The sequence below is a fragment of the Dipteris shenzhenensis genome, chromosome 26 (genome assembly GCF_047967505.1).
Source record: "Dipteris shenzhenensis isolate YYH24624 ecotype China chromosome 26, Dip_SZ_1.0, whole genome shotgun sequence".
In the NCBI taxonomy this organism is placed as follows: Eukaryota; Viridiplantae; Streptophyta; class Polypodiopsida; order Gleicheniales; family Dipteridaceae; genus Dipteris; species Dipteris shenzhenensis.
The window spans coordinates 7392583-7412330 of NC_141621.1; the positions used below are offsets into that span (position 1 = coordinate 7392583).

Here is a 19748-nt window from a genome sequence, read left to right on the forward strand (position 1 = left end):
TGGTTCATGCCCCTTCCTTGCACAGGCTTATGCAGATGATTCATTCTTCATGCCAAAGAATAGTCCTTTGGAGATTCGCCTCTTGATGGATACCCTTTCAGAATTTGGGCTGGCAACTGGTCTTAAAATTAATTTTCAGAAATCGAAACTCTTGCCACTCAAGCATTGTGACTGGCATGCTATCTTGTGGCCAGGCCAGATTGTTTATCCTGAAAATATAGTAAGACATTTGGGCTATCCCATTGGCTGGAAAATCAGCAATAAGCAACAAATGTCCTGGGTGGCAAACAAAATTCAGAACAAATTAGAATATTGGAAGATCTCCACTTGGCCTCTGCATGTACGGCTTCGAATTGTCCAGTCTATTGTTCTAGCTTATGTCCAGTTCTATCTTCCTCTATTACACTGGTCATCTCGAGATCTCACTTCCTTTATGTCTCAAGCCATGGAGATTTTTTGGAAAACAAAGCTTCATAAAAAAGCTTTACGGCTGCTCAAAATGGATTTGCTCTGCTCACCAAGAATGCATGGTGGTTTGAATATAATCAACATCAAATTTCATGTGTTGGCAAGAAAGATCACTATGCTCAAAACTTTTTTTGAACAACAGCAGCCTTGGTCTATCATGTTGGCAATTTTGTGTGGACAGATGAGCACTAATGTTTATGGACACTGGCTAGTTGATCCATCGGAAGTGGTGCTTGGCAAATTGCAAGGTAAAATCCCTCGTTGTCCATTCTCTAATTCCTTGATTCAGGACTGGAAGCAAGTACTCTCTCACATCAAATGGTCTCCCCATCCTGCTTCTTTAGCTTCTTCACTCAGAATGGAAAGTATTCATTGGAGTGCTGTCTTTTCCTCTCCCCTTGCTGTTCAACAACCCATCAGAGCTTACAATCTTATGAAAATGGGTATCCGGTTCATTGATGATGTAGTGGATATGCAAGGAAATATTTTCACTTTTCCAGTAGCATGTCGACGATACAATTTGGGGATGCATCATCGACCCATTTGGAAAGCTATTGCTGATCTCTTACTCCCTCTGCTTCCAATTCTGACATTGAATGTTGGAGACAGGCTTCAAGATTGGCACCTTTGCTCTTCAAATACAAGCATTTCCTCTAAGCCTTTGAATTTATTGACTTCTATACAGGCTTATCGTTTGATATTACCTCCTCCCTGGATTGCCCATCATGCTAATTCTCTATGGCATTTGAACAAGTCTTTAGCCTGGTGGAAAGGAAGATTGCATTTGATATGGAAATTGAAAATGCCTTTGAAGCAACGACTTTTTCTATGGCGATGTATTGTTGGTATTCTTCCAGTAGGGGTGAAATTGGCTCAAAGAAGGATAGCTTCGCCCCTTTGTCCAAGATGTCATCTTACATCTGAGAGTATTCCGCATTTACTGTGGTTTTGTTCATATTCCAGAGACCTCCTTGACAGAATCTCCTATTTCTTATCTCTCAGATTCCCAGCTCACAGGTTCTACAGGTTTTTCTGGATATATGGCAAACTATCAGCTTCTTTATCACAGTATTCTCTTTTCTTCCACTGGATTAGATACTGGGCTTTATGGACCCTCTGGTTACAGCGCAATCAAGCATATCTGAATTCTCCACTTCAGCAGCCATATGAGTTCTTCCGAGCCTCATTGCGGCAGTCTTTATATGATGCCTTACATGAGGAAGATTTAGATCTTTCTTGTATTCAGCTTTTCTTTTACTGCTTTTAATGGATAGGGCTTTGGCTCTCTTTTGAGCTCTGCCCAGATGTAAATGAATGTATCATAATATAAGTATCTTGGTTTTACAAAAAAAAAAAAGTGTGTGAGAGAGAGAGAGAGAGAGAGAGATGATATGATATGATTGTATTAAAGTCCACGTGAAACCTTTCAGGATCTATAAGACTGATGATCACTATCAACTAATAATGATCCCATACATCCAATGAGAGAAAATATTACAAACTTGTCATGTATCGACTACTTGTTGGGCTAGCTTGTGTGCTAGACCCAATACTTTGTTGCAATGTCCTAGAACCTCTTTCAAGTAGCTTCCTAGCTTTTTAGCTGGCTGCTCAAACATAATTTTTTAGATCTCTGCAGCCCCCATAGCCTTCTCTGATGTGTGGCTCTACATTTCCTGAGTACATGCTGTTCATTCTCTACCTCCCCTTGGGGCAGATTTTGCAGGGTATTTCCTCTCTAGGGGCCCTAGCTTGCCCATCTACCCCTTTCTACCTTGAGATCATGTGAACTACTTCTAATTTTGCAAATTAGATGCCTTTTAATGTTGAAATGTTTTCCCCGAGGTATTTCTGCGTTCCATAGCTGTCCATTGAGTTAATTTCCTGCTTATAAACTGCAATTTTTTTCCTAGGTTTGCCGGAGTTTATGTAGCATTTTTTGTGTCACAATTTTCCTTATTGCACATGCATCTTCGCATATCAAAAACTGTTATAATCCATGACTCCATCCACTTCATCCCATGCCAGCTCACTGTCAGTGTAGCTTCTATCGCCTAGTGTGGTATCCTACCGGCATCCATCTTCTCAACTTTGTTGAGGTAAGCCACGAATTGACACAATGCTTCCCCTTCCAGAGGTATTCCCCTTTCAGCCAGTAGGATGGGGTAGGGTGCCTATGCCTTAACCCCTAACTCAGCAGTTCAGATTGCTCGAGAAATCTGCCAAAAAGGTGAAGTGAACATGCCATGTGGTTTACGTCAACTCGACCACTACAGCCACTCAAGTCAGGATCCCCCAGCAGGAAACATTGCTACAGCAGTACCAAGACATCTTTTACACATTGAGTCTTCATCTTTACCTCTAGTTCGGCCCTAGGACCACCGCATTGAGCTGATTCCTAGATCATCACTCTCAGCAAGCATCCTTCCCGTCTTAGCAAGAAGATGGAGGAGGAGCTTGAGACACGGTTAGAGGAGTTGTTGCAAAGTGGCTTCATATGCCCCAATAATTCTCAGTACGCATGCCCCAATCCTCTTCGTCAAGAAGAAGGAAACACAAATGTATGTGGATTATCGCCGCTGAAAAAGCTTATAGTAAAGAGCATGTTTCTCCTGCCGAGGATCGACTAGATTTTGGAGTGCCTTAACACGACCAAGATGTTCTCAAAGATTGATCTAAAGAGTGTGTACCATCAGATCTTGATTCATGAGCCGGATATTTGAAAGTCGGCCTTTCGCACGGAGAAGGCCCAATACGAGTTCGTGGTGATGCCCTTTGGTTTCACGGGGGTGCCTGTGATACTCAATTAGATGATGCTGCGGTTTTTCAAACCTTTGACCGGTAAAAATGTATGTCTTTTTAGATGCCATTCTCATTTCTTCTAAGGATCATGCAAAGCATGTGACGAATTTTCAACAAGTTCATCTCTTCAAGACCACCAGTGGTACATCATTGAGTAGTTTTTTCTTGGAAGAGGAACATTATTTAGGGTACATCATCATTCTGACATGTGTTCGCTTGGATCCAACCAAAGTGAGACCTAGTGGAGTATGAGGTGCCTACAACAGCTAGCGAGGTCCGCATGTTCATGGGCATTTACCAGGCGTACAGAAAGCACATGAAGGACTTGGCAAAGATTGTGGTATCGATCACCCATCTTTACAGGAGTGAAGACCAAGAAGCAGCCCATTACCTTTAGTCCAACAGCCCTTTCAGCCTTCGCTCAGTTGAAGGAAGCAATTACCACAACTCCATGCCTTGCATTGGCACAATGGGATTGCCAGCAAGACTATGCCATAGGAGTAGTCCTGGAGCAGAACAATCATCCGGTTGCATTTGAGGAATGCAAGCTGATTTCAGCCGAGACAAGGTGCAGCAGCTGCACTAGAAGCCATGTCGGTAGTTGCGTCAGCAGCCACATAAGTGCAGCTTTGCAGACATCTCAGTGCAACAAACAGCCGCACCACGTCAACGTGTTAGAATTATAGATATAATTCAGCAGTGACCAATGTAATTTAATAAGCTAGTTAGGGGCACTTTTCCCTCTTTAAGAGGTTTTTCCCCCTAACCGTAGTTAGTTCACTAACTATGGTCAGTGACTACTAAGGTTTTGTCACTAGGACAAAACCTTATCTCTCACTCATTGTGTTGTACTCTTCACACTCTTCTATTGCAACTCAGCTCTCAGCTTTCAGCTCTCCAGCTCTCACTCTCTTGCTCTCTCTCTCTCTCCATTATCTCACATTTGGTATCAGAGCAATTGATCCAGCTCCCTGCTTCTTCCCCGTTCAGCTCCAGCCTACAACCCACGCTATTGCTGCTACACCTCGCCCGTACAGTCCCGTACGACTGTACGGAATCCGTACTTCATCTCTACACGTCCGTACCCTGCCGTACCTTACATGTCGTACCATACCCGCCGTACAGATCTGCAACATGCGTGGTCGTCGTACATCGCGTCCGTACAAGTGCCGTACAGTCCGTCATCAGAATGTACGGTTTGCCGTACAGTTCCGTACCTGTGCATACAGTTCGCTGCCACCAGCCGTACAGTTCGCTGCCACCGTCCGTACCAGGACGTACCTTCTCCGTACTGTCATTCGTACTTCGTACCTTCGTATTCCGTACTTCCGTACTGGCCCTGCTTCCGTACAGCAAGTAGTCCTCCGTACAATCTCTGATTCCGTACAGGAGAAACTCGCAGGTGATCTTTGGCAGGCACATTTTGCAGACAGCCATTGTTTGGCTCAATTTTTTGGGAGTACATTTGGGGCATTTTGTTTGTTGCAGACATTGCAATCATTTTGTAGTTTCGGAGCTACACTTGGAGCAAACATTGCAGATTTGGTCTGAAATTTGGGGCTTTCTACTGAAATTGCAAAATTTGGGGCTTTCTGTACTTTTGCCCCTTTCTGGTTGCAATTTCAAGCTCGAAATTTGGGGCTTTCAGTTTTGCAGTACAATTTCTTGAAGAAATTTGGGGATTTTGTAATTACACTGCAATCTCGCAGTGAAATTTGGGGCTTTTGGAGACAGAGCACAATTCTTGCAACATTTGGGGCTTTTGATCAATTTGCCCCTTTCCAGTTGCAATTTCAGGCCTATTTTGGGGCTTTTGTGTTGGGAGAGCAATTTCTAGAGTTTTCAGTTCATACTGCCTTTCTTGAAGTGTTTTGCAGCACTTTTGGCAGATTCTGGAGAGTTTTTTATGCTTGGACAGATTTCTGACAGTGCAAGTACAGAAATCTGAGTTGCATTTACAGCCGGTGCTTGGCTGTGTTTTTTGGGAGTTGTGCATTTCATTCCCAGTAAGGGAATTCAGTTTTGTATCTGCTTAAATCTCTTTCTCAGATATGGCCCAGCAAAATTAGAATGACTTCCAGTTCGGTGGTCTTTCACAGGAAGACAAGTTGGATGGTACCAACTACTCCCTCTGGAGTTTTATGGTACGCAATATTCTGATTTCTCGCAATTTATGGGATTATGTGAATGGGGGGTGAGATCCGACCAGCAGGTATGGCACCTAATACCCCTCCTCAGCAAGGAGGTCGAAGAGGTCGTGCACAGGGGGCAGCTGCAGAACAAGTTGTTGGTGCAGCTATAGCGACTACTCCAGATCAGAAAAGATGGGATTCACGAGATGCCTTAGCTTTGTCATGTATCTCTCTTTCAGTGAAAAGATTTATCATTCTGCATATCCGGTCGTATAAGACCTCCAAGGCAGCGTGGGATATTTTAGAAAGCATGTATGCAGCCCGGAATGATGCAAGGGTATCTTTCTTGAAAAGAGAGTTAAGTAATACACATATGGAAGAGGGTGACTCCATGTCAGTCCACCTCACAAAGCTACAGGATCTCAGAGAGCAATTGTTAAACATAGATGAAATTATTCCTGATTCAGAGATGATTACAACCACTCTGAATTCTCTTCCAGAGTCTTATCTCAGCTTTCATACCTCGCTGAACTTATCATTGAGGGGGGGTGCAAATCCTCTCACTTTTCATGAGTTGATAGGACTTCTACTTCATGAAGAGCAGACCTGGAAAACTTGGCTTCACGTGCAGGTGAACAAGCCATGCTCTCAAAGTTTAAATCAAACACAAAGGGACAAGCAAAGACATCAGTAAATCAGCCTTCCAGTGGGTCAGGACAGCCTTCACAAAAGGCTAAAAATGATGCAAGTAAGCCCAAGAAGAAGGGTTTTTGTCACTACTGCAAAAAGCCAGGTCATCACATTGCAGAATGCAGGAAAAGGCTTGCAAAAGAGAAGAAAAACAGATCCGGTATGGCTGTTTCAGATTCAGCTCCTCATGCATCTGACAGTGGGGATGCTGCAGCCAACTTTGTTGGACAGGATTATGCCTTTTTATCTTGCATTTTAGATTCTAGGCTGGCTGTTCCAGATGCTCGGGATAGTACAGCCACTTATAATGATGATACTTATGCATTTTTGACTTGCAGTTATGACTCTTCTACGGATGCATCTGCTTTCAGTGTCAATGAAACACTGAACACTTGGTATTTTGACAGCGGTGCATCCAAGCACATCACTTCTAGGAAGAGTCTTTTTACTTCCTTGCATCCACCTCCCGTTGGTAAGAAAGTCACTTGTGCCAATAACTGATCATATTCAGTACGTGGCACAGGAGATGTTGAGCTCATTGCCATTGATGGCTTAATTTTCAGACTTTCAGATGTCTTATATGTGCCTGGTATAACCAAAAATCTTCTTTCAGTGTCCACTCTTAACAGAGCTGGATTTCAGGTCATCTTTGAGGATGACAAATGTGCTGTCCTAGACAGGGAAGATGATTATGCCTTAAGATTATCTGATACTCTGCTACGTGGGCTTTTTCAGCTTGATCTTTTTGAGAAAAGAGCAGCCCATGCTCTTGCAATTTCTACCCCTACAACTGCCATGCAGAATGCAGAATTATGGCATGCCCGATATGGCCACATGCATTATACAACAGCTTGATGACACTTCAGAAGCATTCCATGGTTGATGCATTGCCACCTCTTGAGATACCTCCTCCACATGCCTGTGAAGGGTGCATTTTAGGCAAGATGCATAGATTCCCCTTCAAGAAGGATGGTTCAGTTAAAGCTGTCCGCAAATTACAGCTTATACACAGTGATGTCTGTGGTCCCATGAGGACTCCATCGTTGGGTGGTCATCTCTACTTCGTTACATTTGTTGATGATTACTCCAATTTCACTTGGGTCTTTGGGCTGAAGCGCAAATCAAAAGTGTTCATGGTGTTTAAACACTTTTCAGCCATGGTTGAAAATGAAACCGGACTCAAGATACAGACATTGCGCACAGATAGAGGTGGGGAATACTTGTCTGTAGAATTTGATGCTTTTCTGAAAGGCAAGGGTATTGTACATCAGCTCACAGTCAGGCTGACCCCTCAGCAAAACGGCAAAGCTGAGAGGAAAAATAGAACTCTCATGGAAATGGACAGATGTATGCTGAAAAGCAAACACATGCCTCACAAATTCTGGCTTGAGGGTCTGATGTGTGCCAATTACATTTTGAATCGGGCTCCCACTAAGGCTCTAAAAACAAAAACTCCATATGAGGTCTGGAATGGAAGAAAGCCTTCAGCGGATCACTTCCGAGTCTTTGGATGCCTTGCTTATGCTCATGTGCCAGTTAAATTTAGGCACAAGTTGTCAGATAAAGCCATTAAGTGCATATTTGTTGGGTACAGTGTAGAAAGCAAGGGGTACCGTCTCTACAATCCTGCTACACGCAAGATCATGGTCAGTAGAGATGTGATATTTGCTGAAAATTCAGCTCACACTCAGGCTGAATTTCAAATGCCTTCTTCTTCAGAGGATGTTTTTGAGGGGTTGCTACCCATTGCCTTGGGTTCCCCTACTGATATTTCTGATGCAAATCAGAATTTACAGCCACCTCCAGATGCTCTAGTTCCGCCACAGGATGTCTTGCCCCCTCCACAAGAAGTGGAACAGGTGGTGCAGCAAGAAATTGCAGACATACATGCAGCAAAAACAGTCCCAAACTGGCTGTTACAGACTCTCAGGGAGAGTAAAATTGATGCTCCGTTACCTGGCAGAACTCGCAGTGCAGCGAGGCACATGGAAGGTGCTAATTCAGTGGAATCAGCATATGCAGGTACTCTTCTTGATGAGGAGGAGCCTGCCACATTCGAAGAGGCAAAGGACAATGTGCATTGGATGAATGCCATGCACGATGAGTTGCAGTCCATTAAAAAAAATCAAACTTGGGATGTTGTAGACTTGCCACCAGGTAAACATGCCATTGGCACACGATGGGTTTTCAAGGTCAAACGGAAGCTAGATGGCTCCATTGACAAATACAAGGCAAGGCTGGTTGCTAAAGGCTATGCTCAGAAAAAGGGCATAGATTATGAGGAGACATTCGCTCCTACATCCCGGATGACCACCATCCGATCAGTTATTGCAATGGCTGCACACTTTGAGTGGAATGTTCATCAGTTGGACATAAAAACAGCCTTCTTAAATGGGGACTTGCTGGAAGAGGTGTATGTCAAACAACCTCTAGGCTTTGAAATTACAGCAAATGCACACCAAGTATGCAAGCTCAACAAAGCTTTATATGGGCTGAAATAGGCCCCTCGTGCATGGTATGCCAAGATTCATGCCTTTTTGACCAGCAAGGGGCTGCACAATAGTCCTACTGAGAGCACCCTCTACATCAAGATGGATGGGGGGGAAATTTTAGTCATCCTTCTTTATGTCCATGAGTTACTGCTCACAGGGTCCAATGAAGACAAAATTGCGGATTTCAAAGCTGATTTGCAGACCAACTTTGACATGTCAGATTTGGGGCTGCTTCACTTTTATTTGAGGCTCCAGTTCTCTCATGAGAGACGTGGCACTGTTATGTCTTAGTGCAAGTATGTGCAGAAACTCTTGGACAGATTTAACATGCATGATTGTAAGTCCATAGCCACTCCCATGGAGCCGGGGCTGAAACTCACAATGCATGATGCAAGAGAATTAGTTGATGCCACACTTTACAGTCAGGCTGTTGGATGCCTCATATATCTCTGCAACACTAGACCTGATATTTAGTTTGCAGTATCTCAGGTGAGCAAGTACATGCACAGCCCAAAAACTATGCATTGGCAGGCAGTTAAGCGCATCTTCCGTTATTTGCAAGGCACAAAGTCTTTTGGCTTGCTATTTCCCAGGGGGGGTGACTAGATTGGGCTGGTCATTATGACACTAGGCAGTCCACTAGTGGCAATTGTTTCTTTTTGGGTAAATCTTGCATTTCCTGGCTGAGCAAGAAACAATCTACAGTGGCTATCTCATCATGTGAAGCTGAGTACAAGGCAGCTTTCACAGCAACAGTTGAATGTGTCTGGCTGCGACGTCTATTTGCTGATCTTCATCTGTCTTTGGAGGGTCCTTCTCCAATTCTCACTGATAGTCAGAGTGCCATCGCAGTGGCAAAGAATCCAGTGTTTCATGCTCGCACGAAGCACATTGAGGTTCACTATCACTACGTCAGAGAGAAGTTTCATGCAGGAGAGATCAGTATGATCTTTGTGTCCACACATGACAACGTTGCAGATATTTTCACCAAAGCACTACCACGTGAAAAGTTTGAGGCATTTCGCAGTGCCCTGAACTTATATCCGTTTGGTGACTGATCAGCCTTGTACATGACATTGGCACTGCAGGGGGGTGTTAGAATTATAGATATAATTCAGCAGTAACCAATGTAATTTAATAAGCTAGTTAGGGGCACTTTTCCCTCTTTAAGAGGTTTTTCCCCCTAACCGCAGTTAGTTCATTAACTATGGTTAGTGACTACTAAGGTTTTATCACTAGGACAAAACCTTCTCTCTCACTCATTGTGTTGTACTCTTCACACTCTTCTATTGCAACTCAGCTCTCAGCTTTCAGCTCTCCAGCTCTCACTCTCTTGCTCTCTCTCTCTCTCCATTATCTCACACAACGGCCACGTGGGAGTTGGTGATTGGACATATTCGACTAGTCTAGTCGGGCACATCTGGCCCTGGGATCAATCAATAGACTGCCTTGGGTCAGTTCTTTTAAAGGGTTTGGGGGCCTATATAAGGCAGCCCCCCTAGCCACTCCTTTCATCCACCTTCCAGGCTTTCCAGGGCTCCAGTCGGCAGCAGTCTATAGGCAAGATTAGGTAGGACAGGCAGCAGTAGACGGGCGACCTCCCCATTCAGTTTCCTGCTCTACAGAGAGGGAATTCCCCCTCCATACAGTATTCTCTCCTTTCATTTCTCCAGTGAGGGTTAGTCCTTCATAGAGAGCTTATTCTTTAAGTTGTGTTTAGCTCTATTGGGAAGACAATTATTCGGTTATTCTTTCCTCTTCGGAGGCCATTTATACTCCTCCCTTAGATTCTCACACTCACTTCACAGTTCCACTTGTGTGTTTTTTTTTTTTTTGCAAAAAGAGACTTCTATTAAGTATTAAAGAAAAACCGTTAGAGCAAGCTCCATACGGGATACATCATGCAATGCACGAAAAGCTCAAGAGCCAAAAAGAAAGGATTGAGGCTGATAGTGCCATCTCAATCCGGTAGAAACCTCCAAGAAAAAGGAAGGACCTCTCCAAACTCGAAGAAATATAGTCCTTCTAGAAGAGGCTGCCCGTGAAGGGCCCTGCATGCTAGCCCATATGGCTATCAAAGTGTGAACCGTGTCAGACCAAATACCTGTGAACACCTGTAATGGGTGTATCTGGGTGCCATCCAAGGCCTCAGTACATCTGGCTCTCCAAATGTGCCAAGAGGAAATGCTAGCCAAAATCTCCCAAGAGGTGTCCACTGAAACATGAGAAGCTCTGAAGGGAGTAAGTGGTACATCCTGTAGAGAGCAGGGCTCTATCACCTGCCGGCGGACCGAGAGTGCCCAAGAAGAAGGCTCACCCTCATAAAACACCTAGGGCCCGGTAAGAGATAACCATGCGACCGAGCCCCAAGTCATGAAGAAAGGGGAAGTGTGAAAGATGCTGAGTATCCGAGCAACCCCTTTCCAAACAGTCCTCACCTGACTACAGTCCCAAAGGCAATGTCGCACTGACTCCTCTGTAGAATGGCATCAAGGACAAGTGGGATCAGCCCCAAATCGTGATCCCCACAGGTTCACTGCAATCCCTCCATGAATAGAAAGCCAAAAGAAAAGAGTGATCTTTCTATTTCTGAGGGATTTCCAGAGCCTCCTCCAGAAATTTCTACGCAAGTCTGCGGTGATGAAGAAGCTTTCCCAATGGGGGGCTCTGAAGGGAATCCAACCCCTACTGTTCACAGCTGAAACCTCCTGGCATTACCAACCGTGAAACGAAAGAAGGGAATCCCTCTCTCTCGGTGCCCATGATCTATCCATTCCTACTCTCTTGGGTCCCACTGCAAGCACCTGATAGGTGCACCTCCATATAACCACAACCTCCAAGATCCCAAGGCCAAGAGCAGAGGGTCGGGGTCTAAGTACCACTGCAAGCCCGCTCCAAGGTCCACAAAACCAGCAATCCTCACAGGCTGAAAGGCAACCTCAAGAAGAATGCCATCCTTGGATGTAGAAAGTAAACCTCCATCCCCAACATCAAAGACCAGTGCGTCTTCCCTGAGACCTCGGAGAGCGATCACCTGTAAAGGAACTAATGTCCTCGAAAAAGCCCCCATCCAAGTGGTGGAAGTAATAGGCAGCTCAACTGTCCATTCCACCGGGATGGCTGCATCTATCTGCTGAATCCTGCGTGCTACCCCTATGAGGACTCACGGACTGCAGTCTCTGATCCACAGGTAGCCTGATAAAAGATTTCCAAGTGCCTACTGTGTAGGCGGGGCCTCTCTCCCATTTAGACCACTACATGTAATGGGAAGTGCCCACTGGTCTGGCATGCTCGTCAACAATACTCTCAATTTCGTTAGTAGTGACTAGGAGAGAGAGTGAGTTAGAATTTCTCCCTGCAACTATGGAGGCAAGACATCCCATGAGATAGTCAACTACGCTGGAGCCCCCCCATGTGGGACACATGTGAACCTGCCTGAGAAGGGCTAGCAGTCTAGGCCATGATAAATAATAAGATCATGTATCCTACCCATGTCTAGTAGTGCATGCCCATAAGATGTGACTGTGGACCCATCTAAATCAACCTCTGGCAATAAGAAAGACTAATAATAAAAATCTAGAAGTGATACCTGGTGTGTAGCTATACTTGCATTGAAGTCCCCAACCAGGACTTCCCCACCACGACTCAAAAAACCCATGATGTCCGTATACAGGGTTGCATATGGTGAAGTCTCAACCTTCTCTCATAAGTCTCGATCGAAGTGTGAGGTCTCAGGGGGAAAGTAACAATCTCCAATGAAGAGGTGCTCTTTGGGAGGGCGTTGATCTGAACCCGCAAAGAATTGGCATGTAATCTCGCCTCTCGATAGAGATCATCCTGGTAAGGGATGATCTATATAGTGTTTCCTCTCCTCCCAATCCTCACACTCTTGTTATCTCCCAAGTCTCATTCCGGTGCGCTGCTTCCCATGTGCATCCACGGACTATCGGCAAAGGGCACTAGACTCTAATGTATCTCTATGTAAAAAGTTGTCTCGGCCTATGTAAGACTCGAAGAAATTTCTTGGATCTAACCATAAGGTACTATTGCAGTTCCAAACATTGCAGGTCATGGTCTCAGTGCTTTGAATCTCATAGACCCCACCCCCTGTGTAGGGGAGCCATCAGATGCCCATGGGGGACCTATCAAGAGCCACCACCCCTCTCAACCTACTGCCTACTTTCATCCTTTATGGCGACATCCTGATATTATATGAAAGTACGCCTCTCTGCCTGTAGAGGTGTAAGGTCCTCATCCAAGTAGATCTCTGGGTGGGCGTGCAAGGCTAATCATTTATGCAATGCTGCAAGACGAGCTTGCACATCCCTCAAATGAATGATGAGATGTTGCTCTCGGTTGGAATCCCACCTATATCCCAAGCCACCTCTATCCCGTGCTCCTGGACTCCCAAGGTGGAAGTCACGAATTGGTTGTGTCATCGATTGGGGTGGCAGCTGTGTCAGGATTGCCATGTACTCTTACAGTGAGAGCCTTACTGCTCTTTGTTGCTACTCTAAAATGATAGTTGAACAAGTGGCCTTCGTATGGTCCCGTTTTGCGACATCCACCCATTTGGTAGTCTCTACAATGGCTAACTATATGCTGTCTATCGATGCCTCCACTGCCTCAACTCACGAGATGATCCTACTCTGCCTCTCGTGTATGAAGGCAATGTACCTCCATGAGAAGATGGTCCCACACGTCCAATGGGATTGCGTGACCATGAAGGGAAGAGTATGGGTATGGTGCGAATGGGAGTTGGATGATGGAGGGTAGAGCATAGGAGCGGGTGGCGGAGAGTGGTGAGGGGACATCTAAAATGTGGGTATGGTGAGATTGGCTGAGGAGGGGAAAGGTGGCTCGCTAAGGGTTAAGGGTGACAGGAAAGTGGCATATTGTGCTGGGACGAAGGTAGTCAGCTACAAGCTGCCCCTAATTCCAACAATGACAAAGATGATGCAAACACCGGTATTGGCACCGTCATATCTAAAGATAGTGGTCTTGTCACCTCCAAGGATGGTGTAGTGGATGTCGATGATGCGAAGAGGGTATGCACTAAGATGTCGACAGAGGCAAGGGGGTTGTTGCTCCCACTCCGCCGTCTGCAAGGGTCTTACGTACTCCTGCGCCAGATGCATCACACAGGAATTCCTTTGCAGTTTTGGCTGACATGGCCGAGTTTGAGATAGAGGAGAAGCTTGTACCCTCTACGTTTGGGGAGCAGGTCGTTGAGATTACAGTGGACAGAGCTTCCCTTGCTAGGTGTGGGAGTGCTTTCTCCAGTTGATTTTCCTCCACTTGAGAGGAAGATTTTTTCCCATGAAAGGGTTGTCTCGTTACCAGGTCGGGTGGGGTTTTTCATCCGGCTATCTCCTCTAGCCGATGAGGATTGTTAGTTGGAACGTTCAGAGCCTCGGAGGTGTACCTCACTACCATCTTCATTCAGGTGTTAATGGGGGATCCACTGATATTCTTATGATTCAGGAACACAAATTAGATGATACGGATTGTGCCAAGTCAGGTAAGCTTCTTTCAGGACATACTTTTTGGTCACCCGACTTAGGCACAAGGGGAGGCACTTGCATTTCCATCTCTTCTTCGATGCTTCCCTTGGTAATTGGACACGGGATCATAGTCCCCTCTAGAGCTCAGTGGATCATCCTTTTGATTGGTGGGTGTAAGGTTGGCCTCTTGAACCCCTACGCCCCCAATTCTAGAGGGGACCATGTCCTTCTTTGGAAGGAGCTGCTTTCTTGGTCTTGCGTTGCGCAGTCTTGGATCATTGGGGGTGATTTCAACATAGTTGAAATGCCCTCGGACAAAAAAGAGGTAGGGAAGGCGGTATTTGTTCCCTAGAGAGAGCAGCCTAGGATGCCTTCCTCTTTCAGTTTAGTGGAAGAGATGCTTGGCATGAAGATGCTTTCCACACTCAACCACAGTCATCCTATTTTCTTGGTCGAATCGAAGGTTACAGATGCCTATCCATGCACGTATTGACTGATTTTATGTGGACGATTGGGCTCTTGACAGAGGTGGTATTGTATGCATTACACCTGGGGTGTCCACTTCAGATCATTTTCATGTGGTTTTGTTTGTTTCAAATCCTCATGTGAGAACCCACTCTGCCAATATCAGGATTCCACATGCCGTTGCTCGTACCAGGAGAGGTGAGATCCTCAGGCGAGAGATAGGTATTTGCTAGCAGTTGTCTGCTCTTTAGAGGGAGGAGCAAAAGAGGCCTACAGATGCTTGGATTCAGGAGCGCCTTGCTGCAGCGAGGGCTCAGCAGCAGTCATTGCTAGATTAGAGAGCAGAGTATGCCTTTCACACTAGAGAGTCATTTTGGACTCAGAAGGGAGGTAGGGTCAACAAGCAATTCTTCTCTACTCTTGGCCCTAGGCATAGTAAGGAGAGCGTATCACAGCTTGTTGACTCAAACGGGGTTTTACAGACACATCCAGATGCCGTCTTGTAGGTAGCTATAGAGTTTTATGCCTCCCTTCTTGCAGTAGATCCTCACAGTCAGGCCACAGATGATGCTAGAGTTGCTATTTGGCAGCACTTACCTATGTTGGTGACAGAGGATATGATAGTCTCACTAGATGCACCCTTCACTAACATGAAGTTCAGGACTACTTTATCCGCCCTTCATAAGGACAAGTATCCTGGATCAGATGGAATTACCCCCTTTTTCTTTATTACTTTTTGGGATCAGATTGGGGATCACATTACCTTAGCCCTACAGGGCGTTTGGGACTCGGGTGAGATGCTAGACTCGCTTACGGAGGGTCTCATTCATCTTATTCCAAAAGGGGGTTGCAGGAATTTAGTGTCTCAGTGGAGACCGATCACTCTTTTGGGCAACTTGTACAAAATCTTAGCAAAAGCAATTAGCCTTCGTTTGCAGTCTTTTCTTCCAGATCTTATACATGACACGCAGACGGGCTTTATGCATGGCAGTAGCATTTTCGATAACATCTTCTCATTTTGGGAGGCTTCGGACTGGGCCATGCACAATGGCCATAGAATTGCCATTCTACTCTTGGACTTTGGGAAAGCTTATGATAGGGTAGACTCGGGCTTCTTGGAGGGTACCCTCGCTCGTTTCGGTCTTTCGGATGCATGGATCAGAAAGGCGTTAGTTCTCTACAAATCAGCCCATAGCCAGGTGCTTATTGGTGGAGTCAGGGGAGACAGGTTTTAGATTACCACATCAGTCCGTCAGGGATGCCCTTTAGCCCCCTGTCTCTTTTTATTTGTGGCTTAAGCTATGAGCTACTACATTAGATCTCAAGCTAATATTATAGGGTTGGGGCTTCCATTGAGACAGGAGGATGAGCACTTGGATAGTGAGTTGGCAGATGACACGGCTGTTTTTTTGGATGCCATGCCACACACACTCACTTCATTCATGACAGTTTCGGATTTATTTTGCACTGCAGAGTAGGGGCTCACATTAATAGGAATAAATCCAATGGTTTCCAGGACACTCCAGACTGGGTTAATGACATAGGGTTCACTTGGATTCAAAGGGGTATTTCCATCAGGTACTTAGGTTGTCAGGTCGGGTTGGGGATCTCTCCAGCACAGTAGTTTGCTCCTGTGTTAGAGAGTATCATGAAAAAACTCATTTTTTGGAGTTCTGCCAGACTTGACCTCACATCCACTGCCAGACTTGACCTCACATCCAGGGTGGTGGTTGTGAACTAGGTACTATTAGCTACTGCATGGTTTGTCTGCTCTTGCTAGTGCAGATCTAGAGGTTGTATCGCTCAGCTCATGAGACCTATCAGGAATTTCCTTTGGAATGGGTTAGATGGCACCTCAGATGTTGTGGCCAGGGTGGCTTGGGAGACTCTCATTCTCCCCAAAGGAGGAGGTGGTCTCAATACTATTGATCCGAACTTGTAGTGTATGGCCTTGCTTTGCAAGTTCATAGTACGAGGACTGATGCCTGGACAGGAGCCTTGGAAGGATTTTTTCTTACGCAGCATTCATTCTGGCATATCATCCCATGGGGGAGATTGGATGGATAGCTCCAGATGGATTTTTACTTCAGCCCATCTTAGATCTCCCTCTTCCCCTCTCATGGCTGCCATTCTGAAAGCTTGGGGCAGCTTCACAAACACTCTTTGGAGAGTTCCACCCTCCTCTCGAGAAGAGACAGATAGGAAGCCAGTCATGTGGAATGACTCGATACTGGATGAGCATGGCAGATCACTAGGAGTGTCACATTATATGCAGTGGTCTAGATGGGAGAGGAGACCTGCTTCTACAGTAGGTTCCTAGAGGCGTCTAGGCAGCTTCTAGAGGATCAGAGACTCACTTCTGTTGGCCATCTCAGAGGGAGTGCAGTCAGGATATAGCAAATAGAGGCAGCCATACCAGTAGAGTGGATAGATATAGATGATTTGCCTATCACAGAGTCCACTTGGTTCCAGCCTCTTAGGATTGCAGGTTACATGGACCGGGGCACGGATTCACAGTGGTATCTAGATCCCAACCCACTTGGGTCTTGGAGACGCTGGTTGTACGGTGGTTCCCTCATTAGGTTCTTGCAGTGGGACCCTAGGGAATGGGAATGGATTGACCAAGGACACCGAGAGAAGAGCATTCCCTTTTTTTGTTACACAGTCAGAAATGCCAAGAGACTTCAGCCCAGCAGTAGAGGTTGGCGGCCTTCCAGAGCTCCGCATTGGGATTCTTTTCGGATTCCTGTAGAGATGCAAGGAAAATTTCGGAGGAGGCTCTAAAAATCCCTTAGGAATAGAAAGATCACTCTTTGTTTTGGCTTTCTATTCATGGAGGGATTGCAGTGAACCTGTAGAGATCCCGGTTCGAGGCTGACCATACTTGTCATCGATGCCACACAGCAGTTGAGTCAGTTCAACATTGCCTTTGGGAGCACAGACAAGCGAGGACGATTTGGAAGGGTGTTGCTAGGATTCTTTGTATTTTTCATAGAGCACCCTTCTTCATGACTTGGGGATCAATGGCATGGTTCTCTCTCACTGGCCCTCAAGTGTTTTTCGAGGGACATGACTCAGATTCAGCCTTCATTATACGATGACACTCTGTGGACTCTTGTTCCCTTCAGGATGTTCCTTTCACTCCTTTCAGAGCTGCTCATGCCTCGGTAGACACACATCATGACAACATGGCATATATGGAGGGTCAGATGTATAGAGGCGATAGAGGGTTCACAGGTTCATCCCTTCCAGTCTATAGCCAATATATGGACTGATACTATACATACTCTGATGGCCATCTGGTCGAGCATGCAGGGATCCTCCAGAGCAGCTACTACCAAGAGGGCTATCTTCTTCAAAGTTTGGAGAGGATCTCCCTTCTTCTCTTAGTCTTCTTTAGGATTGACGTGGCATTTTCAGCCTCCACCTTCAATTTTTGTTACCACTTTTTAAGCTCTTTATTTTCTTCTCATGTATGGCATGTTGTACTCTTGCATTAGAGCTTGCTCTTGCGGTTTCAATCATACTTAATGAAGTGATCTTTTTGATATATATATATATATATATATGGACCGCTCTCAATACATGATTGAAATGACTCTTGCATGATGAGGCAATACAGGACTAATGATTCTCTTGCATGATAAGGCAATACAGGAATGTGCATTTGCATCTCTTGCACCCCATCTTGATTGTTCCTAAGTTGGAGGAGCAGCTGCAGTGGTGCTAGAGGATAAGACATCAGGAGGAGTACCCTCTGCAGAGGGACCAGCAGTAGGGGCCGCCATTGAAGCATTGGCTGGCCTCAGATCAACCCCGGAAACAATATTCCAAAAGTGCCTTGCAACAAGAATATGTTTCATGAGATAAGACCACATCGGATAGTTGGTCCCATCCAATTTATCATCCTCACGAAGAATGCCAAATAAGTCGTGATTGTTCCCAGCCATTGTAAATAGTACTCATAGAAATGCACTGACAAAGTGACCAAAGGATAGCCTCAAGGTTTTAAACTGCAAAAATATGTCTTACTATCCCAAATACCTGTGAGCCAACAATAGAGATTTCCAAGAGGCTGCACTGGGCCTCAAGGCTTCACTGTGCCTTTTCTTGCTCAGATGATAAAATAGCGAGAGCAAATAGGCTGAAAATATGTGCAGCAAGGTATAGGAACAGAGTTACCAGCTGAAATTGAGCTCCCAACACAAAAGCCCCAAATTTTGTTGGCCTGAGGGATAATGTGGCACAATGTGACAGTCCTGAACCTGAATTTTACTGAAAACTTCAATTTTTGGAAGGATTTCAGTTGTCAACCTTGTCCAAAATGTTGTATTGACAGATTGAAGGTCCAAATGTCAAAAGCCCTAAATTTTCCTGTTGGAAATTAGGGTTTGACAGTAAAAACTGTCAAAAAACAGTAAGAGACAGCAAATGTTGCTTGTAAATCAGCTTCTTGTCACCTGAACTGAAGGCTGAGACCCAAAAGACCACTTTAGGTAGAATATGACAGACCACGGAGCTGCTGCAGCAGGTTGAAGTGCAAAAAACGGCTGGAGCAGAGCTGGAACAGCCCTCAGACACCTCGAAATGTGAGCATGGCTGCAAATGTCTCCTGTGGAGGGCTCTGGACAGGTCACGACAGCAGGACGCCTCATGCTGATGGCTCTGGTAGGAGCAAGTACATGCGTGGCTGTACGGCAACGCATGTATGTAGTATTTGCAGGTTGTTTGTATGGGCGTCCGTACAGTCGTACGGACTGTACGGATGGAGGCGCAGGTAGATCTGAGATCTGTATGAGGTCGCGGGAGCTGGGCGCCTAGATCTGCAGCACAAAAAATGGTGACTGATGGCCATGGGTGCTGTAGGAGACCTTGAAAAAGCTGCAGCAGGGCCTAGAAGTAGTCGCCTCTGCTGGAAAGCAGCAATAAGGTAAGTTATGGCAACAAAAATGGCTCTGAAAGCCTTAGACAGCAGTTGAAGATCCTCGAACAGGCTGGAGATGTGACGACCAGCAGAGCAGCAGACTCCCAATGAGCAATGGAGGACTCGGGGGGCTGAGGAGAGCTGAAAGACAAAAGCAATACCCACTCTGATACCACTGTAGGAGCGATGAGCAAAAAGAGCAAGTACAGGAGTCGATGGAGATAAGCCGTCACGTCAACTAACTTGAAGAAAAGAAAGTACAATGTACTTG

General features: G+C 45.6%; 2 protein-coding genes across 3 annotated transcripts in view; one reads left to right on the top strand and one right to left on the bottom strand.

The window, feature by feature from the left end:
* Positions 1 to 19748, bottom strand: part of LOC147884600 (chitin elicitor receptor kinase 1-like) — a 78906-nt gene that overhangs the window by 29507 nt on the left and 29651 nt on the right. The window lies entirely within an intron of this gene.
* LOC147884601 (uncharacterized) overlaps positions 620 to 19748 on the top strand; it is a 33987-nt gene continuing 14858 nt past the window's right edge. Inside the window, exons 1-4 of the mRNA XM_087397957.1 lie at positions 620 to 1394; positions 13496 to 13632; positions 19186 to 19276; positions 19420 to 19483. Of these exons, the coding sequence (XP_087254083.1) occupies positions 626 to 1394; positions 13496 to 13632; positions 19186 to 19276; positions 19420 to 19483 (1061 nt within the window). The 5' untranslated portion in view covers positions 620 to 625. The remainder of the gene's footprint in view (positions 1395 to 13495; positions 13633 to 19185; positions 19277 to 19419; positions 19484 to 19748) is intronic.